Genomic DNA, 18,188 nt, shown 5'->3' on the forward strand with positions numbered 1-18,188 from the left:
ACTGTTCACTTGGATAGGCTATTGACGTGATGTTCAAAAGAAAGGTTAAAGACTTGTTCTACTTACGAATCGAAGAGGACATTGTGTTGAGGGCAGTAGCCAAGCGTTTTGCGAATCTGGCTGTACTCGGTCCAGATGCTCTTGCCGTTGATGTAAGCAGAGCCAGATGATGGTGGGAAGATTCCACATAGCATGTTGCTGTAACAAGAAATTTTTAAGCGTCAATTTCTTGAACTTTGAAGGGGTCAAAAAAATCTGACATATTTTCAAAAATCTAAACCCTTTTGCTGCCTATTGCCATGTAAATGCAGCTTTTTCAATTGTTTACTGAATACTGTACTCAAAATCTTTGCATATTGCTGCTATAGAGTCAGAATTTTGTATCAACCATAGTATAGACAGGCATCTCTCAATAAAACTCACATCGTGGTTGTTTTTCCAGCTCCATTCTGTCCAAGCAGGGCAGTGATCTGACCCTCGTAGAAATTCATGGACAGGTTATTGACAGCAACCTTCTTCTTCTTGTACTTCTTGGTCAGGTGGTGAATGGAGATGCCAACTGGAAGATGGACAGGCTCTGACTCGTTTAGGAAGCTCTCTGGATCTTCTAGAAGAAATGTCAGAATGGGAGATCGTAAGTCGAAAAGTTTAACACCTTAAATTTCTAGTTTCTTTTTGATAACTTTCATGATTGTCTTGAAATTGACTGAATTGGAAATTATGTTTTTTTAACAGGAATCCAAATTTTGTACCACCCAGAAATTTATAGTATTTTTAACATTTTACACATTCATGCGGAAAGGGGTAACTTTGAACACCCACCAGAAAGCATTCATCTGTCATCTGTCTGTAGTCACGTGTTTAAAGATACCCCATTGACCAAATTAAGCCACCCCATCTGACAGTATTGTTAACGATGCCATCATTTTGTTCTTACAAGGATTTTCTTAATAAATAAAAGTTAACTGAGTCATTATTTTGTTGGTTAGCAGATGATACCACAGGTGAGCATTAAATCATTGTTAAGAGTTCAGCAATTAATTTGCCTTGTGCTTGCTCGAAAGTCTTATGGTGTGTTCACACTGGATGCGAATTGAAACCGAATTCCGTAGAGCGCTCTCCGGAATACGAATTGATTAATCCAGTTTCAGAACGGTCGCGTCACACTGGCCCGAATACGCATTCAAATTGGTTTAAAACGCGCCACACTCAATGCATACTAACGACGCGCCATCTATTATTCTTATTATTATTATTTATTAACCTCCCATATGGGAGAATAAAATTTACGAGTACAAAACATATAAGTATATAATATCACAGTATCACACAGTCATTATTAACAAGTTAAAATCGCGTAAGGTGCTTGACCATTTCCATCTCCCGGCCATGCCTATTGCCAAAGTTCGGGTCAAAAAGGAGTGTCCTCAGCGAGTCAACACCACCGTCGCTATTAGCGGAGAATCCCGGCCTCGCCCTCGAAAACGAGGCCAAAACCGGGGAAAACCCCGCCGCGACGATGTTGCTGACCAGCGTACCTTTGACCAACGAACCGGCGGCAACATACCTTGCCAGGAAATGGAAATGCAAGTCACGTGCAAGGCAGTTGATTTTTCCCTATTCTATGGCATAACGAAAAACGATTTGAGTTAATGAGATCATTTAAATACATCAGTTAACTAGTTCGGAGCACTAGTTCCCGCGGTCAAAGGTCACTTTCCATGCGCCGGGCGCATGCGCAGTGCGATCGAAAACCTTAATTCATATCAAGCGCGTCACACTTGAAATCTCAATACGGTTTCGTTGATTCGGATGAGCTGATTCGCATTCAATTCGGTTTAAGAACCGTGTTGGTTAAAGCGGATTGAGATCGGTATGAACCGAATTGAGTGTGACGCCCCAATACGTATCAACGTTTTAATTCGAATTCAATTCGTGTTAAAACCCCAGTGTGACCACGGCATTATATGCCATGGTCTTACTGCCGAGGTGAGGTCCCCCAGAACTACGGAATAGGGTCCTAGTTTGGAAGGGCCAGGATACACAAGGAGGCGACGAAACCATGGCAAAATAATTTGAGTGGATAGCATGCAAGATAATGCATGTGTATGGACAAAATGAAAGAATATGTATGTGTATACATGGACAAAATGCTAGAAAGCACGTAGACAAAACGTCCATGGACAACATGCAAAAAAAGTTGCATGGACACGGTGTAAAAATAAGCATGTACAAAGAACTTGAATGGACAATATGCAAGAATATAACATGTACATAATAAGCATGTACATACAGAACTTGTGTGGACAACATGCAAGAACATTGCATGTATATACAGAAATGTGTGGACAACATGCAAGAATATAGCATGTACACAGAACTTGTATGGACAACATGCGATAGCATGTACATTGTTGTATATACAGAACTTGTATACATGGACAACATGCAAGAATATAGCATGTACATTTTTGTATATACAGAACTTAGGTGGACATGTACATAATAATCATGTACATACAGAACTTGTGTGGACAACATGCAAGAACATTGCATGTATATACAGAACTTGTGTGGACAACATGCAAGAATATAGCATGTACACAGAACTTGTATGGACAACATGTGATAATATAGCATGTACATTGTTGTATATACAGAACTTGTGTGGACAACATGCAAGAATATAGCATGTATATACAGAACTTATGTGGACAACATGCAAGAATATAGCATGTATATACAGAACTTATGTGGACAACATGCTAGGAATATAGCATGTATACAGAACTTGTAAGCAGGTACAGTAAACTCGAACAGAAAACATGCACAAATAAAGGTTTATGAACCTGTTTTGAAATGTGTGCCATTGAATCTTGGAGCATTTGTGTTCAATGCTAGAAGGGAAGAGAGAAATGGCAAATTTAAGAATATGACAACACTAACTTAAACCAGAATCGCCATCATTCCCTAAAAAGCTGATTCAACAACTCTTTTCTCTCCACAATTTTAGCAATCATTAGTACTGCATGTAAGAGCCTACGGAAGAATCGAATTTAACACTTTAATGGAAAGACTGGGCCTTAAACTACATGTAGTTGTTTTTAGCCTATATTTTTCGGATGACCAAAGAAAAGATATCATTTAAACCAACAAATGTACAGTACTGTCCATAAGTAACTTGCTCACACATAGGTAACATTTGAGCTTGAGCTGAATGCAGCGCAAAACAATGTTATTACTACACAGAACAGGGTGATCTGGAAAAGAATTGGAACAGGATGACATTACCAATCACCAGGAGGAATATGGAGTGAAACATATCCATATTACATGCCCTTTGCCACAGAACTTATACTTTGAAATGTACAATTAATTGAATAAAGGAATGAAATTTCATGAAAAGGACTTGAGGGGCTATATACACAGATTTCAATTTGGCTCAAACTGGCTCTATCTCCAGTTTTCAGGAAAAAAATATGTTGCAGGCATTTTACTTGGCGGATTTCACAAAAAATTGCAAACATATATTTTTTCTGAGCCTCTGCTTATCACTCAATAATATCAAAACTAAGTTTTTGATGATATTTATAGTAGAGGTCACTGTTGTTTTCTATAAGGATATGTGAAGGAGAAGAGACTTTGATAAGGAATATTTTGTGACATTTGTAATACAGTACCCTCATTCACTATCAATCCAGTGGTATGGTCCGTTTCTGGCTCTGTAGGGAATATCATCCAGATATTAGATAGGACACATGCACAGAGAGCGAGTGAAAACCTGCTGTGATATTCGGATGATGGCATGCAAACAACAATCAATTGATGAAACAAGCAAATCACAAACAAATTCAAGGAATGAGACGTTAATCCTAAGGAGGAAATATGGCACATATTCTGAAATTGAAATCACCACTATCGCAGGAAGAGATAACATGCATAAATGTGATAAAGCATAAAGCCAGAATACACTCGGCTGGTTTTCAGGTACAAGATAACTGTTTTCGTGACCTCAGAAGCCAGACACATTACTGAACTTGTTGTCAAGAGCATGCAATCAAGGCTGAAAACATTTTGACCTTGATAGATTCGTGACACTTCATCTTCAACAGTTGTACACTATTCCCTGAACACGGCAAAAACAGAACATTTTTTTGTGCTATTTACAACTGGACTCTCATGCAAACTTCCTCCACAAAAAAAAAAACTGATCATGCATCATTCGAAGAGCTGTAAAAGAACCTACTATACTTCTTCTTTTTCTGCGTGGGACAACACATATTCTGTGCCGTGGGACAACACACATTGTAGCAGAGATACTGGCCTGAAGCAGAATTGTAGTGAACGTGAAGACACAGCAAGGAAAATTATTATCCCTTCAACAATATCAGAAAGGAAGTCTCAATACTTGGAGGATGGTGCCAAAGTGTACCTTATATGTGTGTGTATCGATGTGTACGACAATAAGATTCCCACTTATCATTTTTCAACAGCAGAAATTGCTTTTTTTATATCTGATTCTGAAATAAGTTTGTGTCAAAGTTTTCGAGGAAATCAAGCATGGCTATATCAAAGTTAACACACAACACACATTGCAGTACCATGTAAACTGTCGCGCAACATCATACAACAGCAAGTAGCATTGTCTGTTGATAACATCATCCAGCAATTCCAACCAAACATTTCACAAACATGCACGAATAGAAAAGATGCATGCTTTGAGGATTTGATGCCTTCATGCAATGTTTCGGCACCTCAACAATTAGCAAAGCAACTTATGTTTTTAAATGGAGAGTTCAAATTAAGAGTCGGGACATCAGAAACTCCACCCAAAACTGATGAAAGTGCTATCCATGCCCTAGTTTGAGTCAGATAGGAGAAGTTGTAACACCACTGGTACCAAACAAGAGAAACTCACTGGTACCAATGATTCACCGGTGCCCAAAGGAACCCCACTGGTACCAATAGGAACTCCACTGGTACCAATAGGAACCAAGGGATCTCCACTTGCACCAACAAAAAACTCCAGTGGCACCAAAAAGAACTTCATTTGCACCAACAGGAACTCCTCTACTGGTAGCCAAGGAACTCCACTACAGAAAATCCACTGGCACCAACTGGTACAACAAGTTTCATACAATTGGCATGGCTGGAACAAAAACTGGCTCCCTGTCAGATACCTACAGTAGCCTCTTGCTGGAAAACAACTAGATCCCACTAGATTTTTATTGGTTAACACTAAATCTCTGTGTTCACACTGAATCAACATTAAAGGTCACAATTGAATATACACTTAGTTCAAATGAAAAAACCTTCACCAAACTACAACCGAAAGAAAACAGAAACCATTACTTCGCCGGGATAACATCAAGTTTTAGTAAAATGAATCTGCCATCTGCTACAACACCAAGCAATAAGATGTAAAATTTCAGAAACTCTGCTAGCAAAAGCAGGGGGATGCAGCCTGAGCAGTTAGTACATGTATTAGAAGAATATGGCTAAGAGTGAGGATCAATGCGTCATCCGAATCTTTCTTCTTTTAATCTGCTATTTGTGGAAGTAATTCTTTTTTCAGACCTATCAATGACTTATTTGCCATGATTTCATCTACACACCAAAAGTAGAGTCAAGAAACTAGAAAGCAATCACATTCCATGAATGAATTTGCATCAAGAATGGTTCTTAAGAGTTTAGATCCATAGAAAGAACAGAAATAGAAGATGGATAGAACTCAAACTCAACAGGGCTCTCATCTAAAGAAAGCAATGGTAATAGACCAAAAATGTTGATAGAGAAGAGAAAAGACGCAAGATAATGGCCACACAGCATTTTTGCATCCCCCATGGTGTTAATGCTGAGCTGCTGTTAGTGCGACGAAAGACATTGTTTACAAAAAGCATTTATTCTAGTATTCATAATCTAACATGCTAACTATTTTAGGAATTTTACCTATTTTTGAGGCAAGTGTACTGCTTGTGGATGCCATTGGTGTGAATTCACGATCTGTCTTTTTCAAATGATAGGCAGTTTTCACTGAAATAATATTCAAGGTGCCATCATTAAATTGGCACCTGTGACACAGAAGTATGCCATACTGATATTTGTCCTAGCCTATTCAACCTTGTCACACCTCTAATATCAGTCACCAGCAACGCTCTCAAAAAACTTACATGAAAATGGCCAGGATAATACACGCTTTTGTGTGAATGACTTTAAAGTTGACTCAACCTGTAAGCGTGCTGATTTCTACATACACTAGTTGAGGCACCATACAGTGCAAAGGTTTCAGAGCATAGCGAAGTTAAAGAAAAGTTGGCCACACTGCAGAGGGGTTTCAGCTAATCCCTTTGAATCGTTCCCGTTAAAGACTAATGACAATTTACCATGGTTTTTAATAACCCAGCCCTAAATAATGAATCTAACTCCCATGATGCAATATCATGGCTTTGATGTTGTTCATCACACAGAAGAACCAAACAATTAAGGAACCTTGGAACATTGTCCAAGTTGGCATTGGTTGCTTAGATGTATGTACCACCAATCACACCCTACAGTTAAAAGCAGGATAACACAGCAATTGAATTTGATACCAAATGTTACTGAATAGCCAGAAAATCATTTGTTGTATTTCCGAATGTTAACTTACCAAATTGCCAGCAAAGTACATGTATGGACAGAAGATTTTGCATGAAGAATTGAAGAGTAATGGTAATGATATCAATAGCGAGTTTCAGCAAATCAAAATATTATCTTCTGCAGGACGATATCGATTTTACCAAGAACATGTATGTACATGTATAGTGATTTTACGTATATATGATGTAAGGTAGTTTGCGGCCTGGCTGAATGTAGAATGGACATGGATACGTCATGCGGTAGAGATTTTTTGATTTGCCGAAACTCGCTAATAATGACAATGAATAAGATGATCCAATCCGATCAGAGGGCTTGTCGAAATTGTGGTTAAGTCTTAAACACGATAGTAGAAAGTGAAAAATCCAGCAGAAGAACATACCAGCTTCGTTGTCTTCATATACGGGGTTCCTGTAGGCATTCTTGATGGTGTACTTGGCCGCCTGGTCCTTCTTTGTGCAGCAGAAACAGCCCCAGTAACGCGGAAGGAATGGGAAATAAAACGGTTGCGGCATTCCAAACTTGCCTGAAGTAATCACAAATAAATTTAATTATAGACAGTGTAGAATTTTCTAATATATCTAAGAAATGCTCCCTGTATAAGATCTCTGAAATTATTTTAAAGCATGATGGCTGAACGTTATTTCAGGACATTCCTAATAAATATTTGCAACAGATTCATATTCCGCTCACCTGGGAAGACATTCCGGACATACCAGCCGATGATGAAGTAGATTGCCCCGTCGATGACCATCATGATGCATGCCCATGAGAACGTGATGATCTCACCAGGGTACACATCGTAGATATTGTCCCATTGGATGCCGACACCCATCTCCTCGTAACGTGACACGTAACCCGCAGCGAAACTGAACGCTGATGGTGACAACAGTGACTGTGAAAAACAGGCAATTATAGTTAATAAGAGAGTAAACATTGAACGTTGATATAGTCATTCAAAGAAACTTTTTTAGTTATCTCTCTCATTTATAGTTAAGTCAAAGAGATCATAATATTTATTATATTAAAAGGACTATTAAGTATATTTATAGCAGCAAAATCTACTTGAAGTGATCAATGACACCTTACATATGATATTCACTTACTCAGCTTAAATATTTCTCTCGATATGATAACTCTTAGAAATAAAGGTTTTGGGGGTTCAGTCCAAACGAATATGCACCACCTAATGATATTTTGCAAAACTGAAAACCCCGGAAGGTTTGAGATTTTGGAAACACCGACAGACACTGGTGCCATGAGATACAGCAATATTGTAAGCAAAGGGAAACTACACCATGTTACTGAAAGTGCATTAGGCATGTTAGAAACACCACGCCTACTTTTTGAGACCTGAAAGCGGTCCAGGCTTCCTGTCATGTTCCAATTGCAACCCCACATCTATTCAAATTCCCCAACAAGTTCCTTTGGCATTATGACATCTAGGAATTAATTTCAGTTCAAGATGACAGAGATGAGACATGAGTCTCTTCTGAAAAAATCTTTCAGAAACAGCCTGTGATAAGAAAACGCTGAAGATGATGAGCATGCTGATGACAGTTCTAGAAGGGACCAACCACTTTCGTCAAAGGGCCGACTGCAGCACTGGCAGTGCCAAAAAAATGCTTTCAGGTCAAATAAACTACTGATGATGTGACACATTGTGTATTGCATGACACGTCACGATCAAGTTACAGTCAAGTTACGACGTTTCTGATGTCACATGTCTCCTGATCAGAAGCTCATTGGACGTGGAGAAACACTTTTTTGTCACTTTTGTGCTGTGACTGCACCTTGAAAACGAAAGCTACGTCCCATGTAGGATCACTTTCAAAACATGCTCAACTTACTGCTGCGGTTTTGTGTAACCAAGTCAAGTCATACATGAGTGCCGTCACTACAGTGTATGGGAGGTAACTGAGAACATATACAACCATCCCCACCAATGCCGCCAGATTTGACTTTGTGAAAAATGCAGACGTCATATAGCTGGAAATAAGCACGATACAACACGAAAAGATTAAAGCTGTGTTGCCTATTTTGAGTGATCTAGTGACAAGATTATTTACTGTTAACTGCCAAATTTCGCAAATAACCCATAAATGTCGATTCAGAAAAATAAAAATCATAAAAAATATATTTGATTTTTAATCTGCCGAAATGAAAATTATGAAAAAATTTTGAAATTTTTGAAATTTTTGAAATTGCTAAAATAAAGGCGCATGAAATTTTTGGCAGTTTACAGCATGTTAAGCATTTGTTATGGAGTTGCAAAGATACAGAGACACGGAGGTGCAACTAAAGCACTATGTATTAAAGGCCAAGTTTCTTCATTCAAATTTTGAAATTTGATCTTTGTGAACTTGAGATTTTTCAATGATGGGCAAAGAACATGATGAATATGATGAATGCAATTTCTTTAATTGCAACTGTCACCACTTACATTTTACCAGTAGACATTCCCTGGTTTCATGACACCACCACAGACAGGTTTTTAAAAACCATAAGCTTGCTACATATAAACAATCTCAGCAAACAAACTTGGCCTTTAAGACTACCAAAGAGTTATTCATTAAAGTGGCCCTTTCCTGCTTTGAAAAATATCCTTTAAAGGGCAACTCGTGTCAATTTTCACTATATAATGTTTTAGCTGTTTTTGACAAATGACTACGTCACTTTCTCATAAATCGGTAAGGTTTTCGAATCGAAATGCATATTTTCTAGAAATTGATGGATTAATCCCGCCCGGACGGCTCACTTCGATGCCATTTTCGTTGATGACGTCACAACATGAACATTTTCGCGGTCGCGGTGGTTTACATTCAGCGATTTTATACTAAATCTAATCAAAAATGGAAAATTTGAGCTTTACATTTGTGATCAACAATTAAAAACGGACGTATTTCTGCAAAGTTGTAAATCACATCATAGTATCACTTTAAGATCTATTTTGTGTGGTGTGAAACCCCTGCCCTCTTTACAGTAGAACCCCTCTATCAAGAACACACTTGGGACAGTCCCTTATCATTGTCGTCGCATTTTGCATGGAAGACATTCTGAGGTATTTTGATGATATATTTTATTCAACATGAACAATTTACTATTGTTTTAAAGGAGACTATTCACATTATGCATGTTGGAAAAGACCACTTTAAAGCATATTCACCAAAAACCAAAACAATAACCAAAAAAGTTGAGACAAATTATGTACAATAAATGAAGCACAAGGTCAAAACCCCAAGTCTGATTTTTCTTATGCAGTATCAGCTAGAGATGATACTTCCTTGAAACTGTTGTGGGGACGAAACACGTGACGTGTTTTTTCCCATATAGTGAGTGCAAAAGCAAAACGAACAGGGTTTTGAAACCTTGCCTTCAACTATCCACCTAAAAAGCAACTGCACTATATAGGGTGTCTCAAAACCATATGTACATGTACAGTTACTATTCCCACTTACAAAATAATACGCTTCGTTATACCGGCCCGTCATTCCAAGGGCCTCATGGAATGTCCAAGGCAAATAGCCAAACATATAGACTATGATGCCAGCCATTGATGCTAAGCTGGCGCGGGTGAAAAATGCACTTATCAAATAGCTGAAAGAAAGACAAGCAAATGAAAAAAGGCATGCGAACAGATAACAATTTTGCAGTCCTATTTTTGGTATGGTCTATAATTCTGAGAAGTGCAGCTAGTCTTTTTAAAGGGACTCTATAGCCAACAGCTAAGTAAGCAAGATAAAGTTACACAAAGTGGCCAATAGGGGTTTCTCCCATCTCACAGGACATAGAAACTGTTCAGGCTTTCACAGGGAATATGTTTAGTGCTGAATCAGGACCCAGTGCCGTACCTATGCATATTAGTCACCCAAAGATGGCCAATTTTAGCCCCTGCTCCTGCCTATAGTCCCCCTTTAAGGCTATTTCACTAGCCAGTTTCATTATTAAACACTACCTATGTTCACACTATATCAGTTCCAATTTGCTCCATGATTCCAAATCTGCAGAATTTGAGGAATTAAGGACATCCGTAGACTGAGGCTGTTTTTCCTACATATTCTAACTGATTTCATCAGTGTACAACCAGTCACTATGATACCACCCAACTGGCAAGCCTACCTCGAGGGTCATAGCTAAGCTTTTGGTCTCAGTACAAAAGGCTCCTGGGGGCAAAATGACCCTTTTGAACTGATTTGGCCAAAATCCTGGTCAAAAACCTATTTTTTGGTGACCTGCTGCTGGCTACACCCCAGCTCCTGTTGCATAGCAAAAATAAAGAAAATAAATGATAAAATGTACGACAAAGTCGAATTTATCAAAAACTTACCAAAGCATCGTAGTTGAAAACGAAAATGCCACTAGTAGGAGGATCATGAGCAACCAACTGCTGTATGGCAGCAGGTTCGACAACTTCAAGATGACGATGATGAGGATTGACATGATCACCTGGCTGATCATCGTCGTGAAGAACCACGACAGGAAGTTTACGACGCTGCTCATACCCATCACTCGCAGGGTCTGAAATGGTAGATTGTGACGCGGTACAGGAGATGACTGGATCAAGACCAGACAAAAACACATAATTATTACTTCATTGTTTCGGGTCATTTTGAATGAAGAATAAGATACAACTTGATAATTCATTGCGTTTATCCTTTAAAACTTTCAAGCATAAACACACAGGAGACCAAGTACTGCAGGAGTACATCCAAATATGTCCAAAAACATTCTACCAAATGTTTGATGATGTGTTCACCACCAACAAAAAGCTGTATTGCTCTTTATGCAGCAATGATATTAGAGAAATTAAAGTAAGTTGAACTGAGGCCTGTCTCATGTGGGTGTTAACCACTCAAAATATACATGTACTCAAGAATTAATAAAGACAAGTCTTTATCAAATTCTTGATGTATGCTGTGTACCACATCACTGTTATGCGATTTTAAAAAGTTACTTCTGGGAGTAACTGTGATAATCAAAATAGACGAATCAAAATACACTTGCAAAACACGCCATTCGGAGATTCTGACAATTTACTACCTCGCACAATCCTGTCTCCCGTTCAGATACGATCGCACGGATCATGACGGCAATCTGAACGAACCACGCCAACACCATCAACAATGGGAGCAAATAGGTGAAATAGTTAAGGAAGCTGTAGTGAAGAGAAGAAAATGTGTGCGGAGGTTAAATTAGCAAGCTATTACTCTAACTGTGTCACCAAAAGCTGTTGTATTGAGTACAGGGTGCCTCGAAAAATTTGTCAAACATAGTCCAGTTTCCATCGGACAAAAAGGCCTAGAGTGTTACTGCCCCAAATACAGTCTGACCTCAACATGCATCTTCCCTTTTGAACAATAGTCTTACTATTACATATTCAAGACAAATTTGTTTAAGCTTTTATATTTTCGAGTTATTGTTGCAAGAAATGAATTTTCAATTTGTTCGAAATATTTTCGTGACACCCTGTACTAGCTTTTCCTTGAACAAAATAACATGTGCTTAAATTGAACGAGGTTATAATTAATACCAAAAACAAAACTAAACAGAAATCATGGTAATAATCAACAGCAAGAAAGGCAACCTTACACTGCCCACCACACCACACTATGACATGGACTTGGGTGCACTAATGTTTGCTCACTAGGTGGAGCTGAAATTTGGCCCGAACCCTCGGCAAAGTGGATTCATTTTAGCTCCAACCTAATAGTGTATGTTAAGACAACCAAAACCTCCAGTTCCGTATCAACTCCTTAACCATAGTTATTTCAAGAATGTGAACAATGTGCAAAAAAATACCGAGATTAAAGGGTTTACACGCCAATAACGCGATTTACGGCAGTCAATAGTGATTTCGATTGTACTCCTCTATATTTTTGCAATAAGCTCCTACTGGCTAAAGCACTGATTTTAAAGCATCATAACTCATTCAACCCCAGGCTCGAGCAGACAACATCTACTTAAACCACGTTTTCTCAAAAATTATTAAGACAGAGGCGAGAAAATCTGTGAAGAAGAGTTGAGCATATTAACATTTTAACATCTGAACAAGTTTCTTCATTTTGGAAAGAGCTATGGCAACGCAGGTGAGGTAGTCTTTTCTTTTGACACCTCTTGTAGTTTCAATCAATATTTGCTGCAGAATAGTTGCCGGGTTGAAGAGATGGCAGTCGCCAAGCGATGGGATTGAATGAGGTTAGAATCACTAGGTGTTATTTCCCCTAGAACAATAACAACAAGCTACCTCTTCCATGCCTGACTCTCGATCCTTAACCGCAGAGGCAATGCCAGATGCAATAAATATCAACCAGGCCAGGATCATGATCAATTGCAATAAAACGTGTTTGAAACGTCCAAAAAAGCTGAAAAAAATTGCGATAAAATGTAGCAGATCGGCATAATTTCTCACAAGTCGCAGCAAAAAAGCATGCAGTCGCTGAAAAAAGTAACAAATCATTCATTGGCCCGACTATTTCCATGATTTCCTCAATGTTCTCTCTGGATAATACTGGGACCCGCTGATCATATTGATCGTTATGGGCCGGCCTTTCAGCCAAGGAGGGGGGAGTCCACACAAGCTACTCATGTTCCCCACTTGGTGGGGTCTTTTACTTGCCCTGGCATAGACAACAGAAGCAAGGATCCTCAGTTTTAAGTCTCATTCGAAGGACTGTGAAGAGCCTGGAATTTTTGTTCAAATCTGCATTATAATGCTGAGGCCATAGCCAAAAGAAGTTGTATCGAAGTACAGAAGGGTAGCCACGTTTCTACATGTACTTGCCTGTCAGAGTTATAACAGGGGTAAGGGAACTGCTTGACTTTCAGTGACGGTGTTGCAATGGTTTTGCCCACCTGGGCGCTGATGATCGCCTTGTCCACCATGTCTTGTAGCGGGACAAATGCCCTCATGTAGCGAAGATCACTGGCAAAATCGTCGCCTGGGCCTGACTTGGAATATCTGAAAAGATAAGAAGACTGGGGTCAAATTTAAGAGAAATATTGCAAGGAACTTTCCAGGTGATTTTAAACAAAAATATATATACACGATGCCATAGCACGGTTTTCATGCAGGCAAATTCCCTGAAATTAGATTTTTATAGTACTAAAATCTAATTAATTTAATTAATTAATTTAATTAATTAATTTAATTTTGATTTAATTTAATCTGCCTACACCACAGAATTGTTGAAATCTATTTTCAGTTGGTATCTACACAATTATAAATTTTCAAATTTGAGTTCAACTTTCGAATTTTTAACAAAAGTTAAATATGCCTTTAAGACTATTTTGACTTACTCTTGGTACTTAAGATAGACTGCAGGCGTGTTGTCAATGTCCACTCTGATCTTATACTTGACATGTTTGGGCATGACGTCTGCTGTTCCATTTGGCGAAGCAGCACGTTTCTTTCTATTTGAGGTACCATCAATGAAAACAAGCGCTAGAATAGAAGAGAGAATGTCACAGAAATGGTAAATGCCCTAGCAGGATAGGCAATGTTCTGTTTCGGTCGATCAATGATAGTGAGACAACCACATTCATACATGAGCAGACGACATCCAGGCCTTTCAATAACATATGTTTGGTACATGTGAGAGCTTCTACTTTTCAAACAAATATGGGAGCTCTTACTATGGTTAAAGTGGCTGCATTGTTTTTTGTGTCGTCATTTGCGTCAGAGATCAGAAAACTACCCTTCCACACCTTAAAACATTTAGAAGAAATCTTAGTGCTATTTCCTGCAGCACTTTTCAGTTTTAACGAAGCCAAGAAGTTGATCTTACCCGCCATGACCTTCCTATTTCTTCCAAGCTCCGCAGAAACTTTCTCGAGTTCTTTTTCATCCTTCACGCCAACGTATCTATCGAGGTCAACGCAGTCGGTGTAGTTGAGCATCATGCTTGAATAGTACAGCATCTTCTCCAAGTCGTCGGTCTGGACCAAGGAGAAGCTCTCCATCATTTTGATCAACTCGTCTCCTTTCATGCCCAATGCTTCCTCAATTGCTCCACTCACGAATGGGTTGGTCAGAGCATCCTGGAAAAGAAGCGACATTCTGGTGAACGTGTACAAAGGGTACAATGGTCAGGAAACTTTTATCGACACCCCCCTCCCCCATGAGTAGCATCGCTGACAGAAGCCAATCCTTCCCTCTTTCCTACCTTCAGGGTGTTGATGTTTTCAGTGTTGTTAGTAATAGCATTGAGTCCTCCGCCTTGCTTCACAAACTCCTCCAGCATCATTTTCAAGTCGCCGAGCTCCTCGAATGTGGCATTGGCCTGAAATTGCAAAATATACATAAACAATTTGCGTCAAGCCATAAAAGTTTAATGCCGTTCGCCACCGATATAATATTCGCTTTTGAAAATGCCAGATGTCACCACGTGCTGTAAACCCTATTCAAATCTTGGCATCTCTAAATGAAGAAGAAGAGAAATCTTGTGGACCTGTGACAAACCACTACATGCTTCTTACGTAGGCCTACAGTGCGAATTATAAGCCTGGAGGAAAATTGTATGGAGCAGTGATACATGGCATTGTGTCCATTTTCTATTTGCTCTAACTAATCATATCAATTCTGACCTGCTTCATAATCTGCCTTGTCATCGGAGTATCTGGTGAATACGGGATCTTGCCAAGCATCAGCGGTTTGATGTATGCCCAAATGATGGAGCCACCCGGCATTGATCGAATGGTTTTGTAGATTTCGGCGCACGATTGACCTGAAAGGATTCGATTAGATTACGAATTTAGAGCAAACATAACCACCCAAGTGCTGCAAACCTTTTCTTCCCCAAAAGTTGTCACAAAGCGCCCTGGTCTAAGCTCATCGGCTTATCAAACCAGAGTTTATTGTCGATTTTTATTTGTAGTATGCAGAGTCTAGGAGCATTACTCATCCTGGTTCACTGCAAATAATGTGTAGCTGATAATGTCCCAGTTGACACTCAGCTCTCAACTCACAAAATTTCAATTCTAACAGCTGTTCTCATTTATTAAGTCCAAATAGTTACCTGGCAATTCGTTAAGTTCTTTCTGGTACTGTGGAGACGATGTGTCCGTTTCCCCAATGCTGTCAGCAATTCCAAACTCGTCTTTGAACGACATGGCATCGGGGCTGCCACACAACATCTCGCTCATCATAGACATGACGCCAGCTGAAAGTATCATTTTTGACATGTACAGTCCAAGTCACAAATGACATTGGCTTGCTTTGCGTCAGTGACGTGCAAAGTAAGCATGCCAATGACACACCAGTGACACGCTTATCTCCCTATGTTTCGTGTTTAAAACGTCAGGCGATGGGTTGCCCGTCAATGACGCGATTTACGGGATTTCAATTGTGATTTGGACTGTAATAATAATAAACTGCATGCTGCAGCTATGGTAGTCAAATGACATCCCTCAATCGCAATCAGTCCTTTGCATTTGTTTGCAGGTTTTAAAATTGCAATATAAAGGCGATTGATTCCAAAAGTTAACGACAATTACCAAAAAGACAGAGAGAGAAGTAAAGTAATTTCAAAAGGTGAATGAGGAAACAGATGAAAAGGAAAGTCCTGATTCTATTGGCTGTGATGCTGTGGGAAAAATAGTAGGAAATGCAACTGATTCCAAAGGATATGACAATTACAGAGGGAAAACTAGTAATTCCATAAGAAAGGGTTTGAGTAAGTGATCCCCAGGTTGGGGACAGGTATAGTTTTCTTGCAGGAGCAACTGCGGCGGGAAAATGCCAAGTGGAAACAGACCTTGAGGTATAATGTAAACCCGGAAACGATCGCATACTTTCTTTTTTTCGTTTTTCTGATATTCGTGAAAATATATGACCACAAAAAAAAAACCAAATTGAATTACCGTTACAAGTTTGTCAACTTAAAGTATGCTAACATTGCAATTTCACAAAACCGCGAAATAAAATGGCGGCGAATGTTTCCAGGTATACAGTACAGGCAAACAAGAGGATTAGAAAAGATGAGAAGCAACATGCAAGAGGACACGTGAAACTCACAAGACTCAGGCTCAGACTCGGGTGCTGTTTCTGAAATGGAAGTTTTAGCTATGAAGCCTAAAAACCAATTCTTACAGTGCGCCTCAAAAAAGTTTTCCAGATTATCAATCAATCACCTAACTTCATCAGGCCAAGACAATGCTGATTTAACTATAACTATTCACAGTACCATTAGTTGTTCATTTCACTTGATCTTCCATTGTGCATTTCTTTGTGTACTAACTTTGAACAAAATCTATTGCACTCAATGCTAGGACTATTATCTGGTAAACAAGCACTATCTACTGCTCCAAATCTTGCAGTTGAAAACAATCACGCTGAAATTACTGGGCAGCCCCGCAGATGAAACCTTTCTTTCATTTTAACTACCGCCTTGATGTAAGATATACGAATTAAGCAAAGCATTTGATTATATAAACTACTGTACTAGCAATTAATGAAGCAACACAAATAAAGTTGGTCCAATACTTACGTTTAGCAGTAGCTGGCCCGCCTGGCGAAACCTGTCCGCTTGCCTTGCCTGGGATACTGGGCAGAGCTTTGGTGAATTCCGACAGCTCTTGTAGATATTTCTCCAGCTGGTCTGTCAATGGTTTCAGTTTCTCCATGGTGTCCTTGATTCCATCCATGCTAACATTTCCCTCCTTGAACAATTGGTCAGCGGTCATGGTCACGTACTGAAGTTGCAAAAGTGACTCTGTGTAAGTTTATCTCATAAGAAAGAGCTACAAATATGCAATTACTGATAATGTAACAGCAGACCAAAAGGCGGCACTGAGGCATACAGTCCATTAAACATCACTTATTACCCTTCATTCCCAACAAATGAAAGAATCTTATTAACTTACCGTTTTGATGAGTTCTCCAATATCCAACTCGACGATCAACTTCTCCATGACCTCAGCAGTCTTGTTTGCATTCATGGAGCACAGAGCGCTGGTAATGTCACTTGCTTTCACGGTGGACGCTTTGTCCAATGTCATCAGCTTCGTCAGCTTGACAGGGTCACAGAAGTAGGCCGTGATGTTCTTCTTGACCACGAGTTCCATCTGAAAATGCAGAATGGAACCAATGATTTTCCCCAAGATTCAACGGGCTTCACAAATAAACACGCAGGCCAAATTGACCGGTAGGGCCTTGATGCGCTTTACAATGTTCCTTATGTCACGTTATGTATATTTATGTATATTTAGTAGGAAAGAATATCTGCAAGTTCCGTGAAAAATCAAACAGAAAAATTTTTCATTTACCTCCAAGAACGAGAAGCTGGAATTGAGAAGAGCCTTGGTCACGTCTGGTGTCATTCCAATTTCCTTGATCAGGTAATTAGCAAAGGCTTCGTCATCCTTGATCAAGTCACTCATACGTACTGAAAGACAGGGAGAAAAGTTATGGATTAGAAGGATGAAAAACTGTAAACCCCCAAGTTTTTGCACCTCCTCAAAAACTTAACTTCAAACTGGTACAAGAAGATTGAAAACCACAGTTTTTTTCATTTCAAGAGATTAGGCAAATCACCAATAGAAAATGCATTAGGACAGCA

General features: G+C 39.2%; 1 protein-coding gene across 12 annotated transcripts in view; it reads right to left on the reverse strand.

Moving 5' to 3' along the window:
- LOC135492321 (uncharacterized) overlaps nucleotides 1-18,188 on the reverse strand; it is an 88,626-nt gene that overhangs the window by 15,362 nt on the left and 55,076 nt on the right. For 5 of the 12 annotated variants that reach the window (XM_064778769.1, XM_064778719.1, XM_064778752.1 and 2 more), the window contains exons 78-97: nucleotides 17,896-18,014; nucleotides 17,494-17,694; nucleotides 17,118-17,322; nucleotides 16,646-16,675; nucleotides 15,648-15,791; nucleotides 15,217-15,356; nucleotides 14,796-14,912; nucleotides 14,418-14,670; nucleotides 13,930-14,074; nucleotides 13,415-13,591; nucleotides 12,878-12,995; nucleotides 10,961-11,151; nucleotides 10,092-10,230; nucleotides 7,327-7,528; nucleotides 7,016-7,159; nucleotides 5,950-6,033; nucleotides 4,247-4,324; nucleotides 2,850-2,897; nucleotides 424-607; nucleotides 67-198 (exon numbers count right to left, since the gene is read on the reverse strand). In XM_064778769.1, coding sequence (XP_064634839.1) covers nucleotides 67-198; nucleotides 424-607; nucleotides 2,850-2,897; nucleotides 4,247-4,324; nucleotides 5,950-6,033; nucleotides 7,016-7,159; nucleotides 7,327-7,528; nucleotides 10,092-10,230; nucleotides 10,961-11,151; nucleotides 12,878-12,995; nucleotides 13,415-13,591; nucleotides 13,930-14,074; nucleotides 14,418-14,670; nucleotides 14,796-14,912; nucleotides 15,217-15,356; nucleotides 15,648-15,791; nucleotides 16,646-16,675; nucleotides 17,118-17,322; nucleotides 17,494-17,694; nucleotides 17,896-18,014 — 2,851 coding nt within the window. Of the gene's footprint in view, nucleotides 1-66; nucleotides 199-423; nucleotides 608-2,849; nucleotides 2,898-3,680; nucleotides 3,723-4,246; nucleotides 4,325-5,949; nucleotides 6,034-7,015; nucleotides 7,160-7,326; nucleotides 7,529-8,483; nucleotides 8,623-10,091; nucleotides 10,231-10,960; nucleotides 11,152-11,673; nucleotides 11,789-12,877; nucleotides 12,996-13,414; nucleotides 13,592-13,929; nucleotides 14,075-14,417; nucleotides 14,671-14,795; nucleotides 14,913-15,216; nucleotides 15,357-15,647; nucleotides 15,792-16,645; nucleotides 16,676-17,117; nucleotides 17,323-17,493; nucleotides 17,695-17,895; nucleotides 18,015-18,188 lie in introns of all 12 variants that reach the window. The other 7 variants (XM_064778744.1, XM_064778737.1, XM_064778760.1 and 4 more) reach the window with 7 other exon arrangements.

The sequence above is a fragment of the Lineus longissimus genome, chromosome 1, assembly GCF_910592395.1.
Source record: "Lineus longissimus chromosome 1, tnLinLong1.2, whole genome shotgun sequence".
Taxonomy (NCBI): Eukaryota; Metazoa; Nemertea; class Pilidiophora; order Heteronemertea; family Lineidae; genus Lineus; species Lineus longissimus.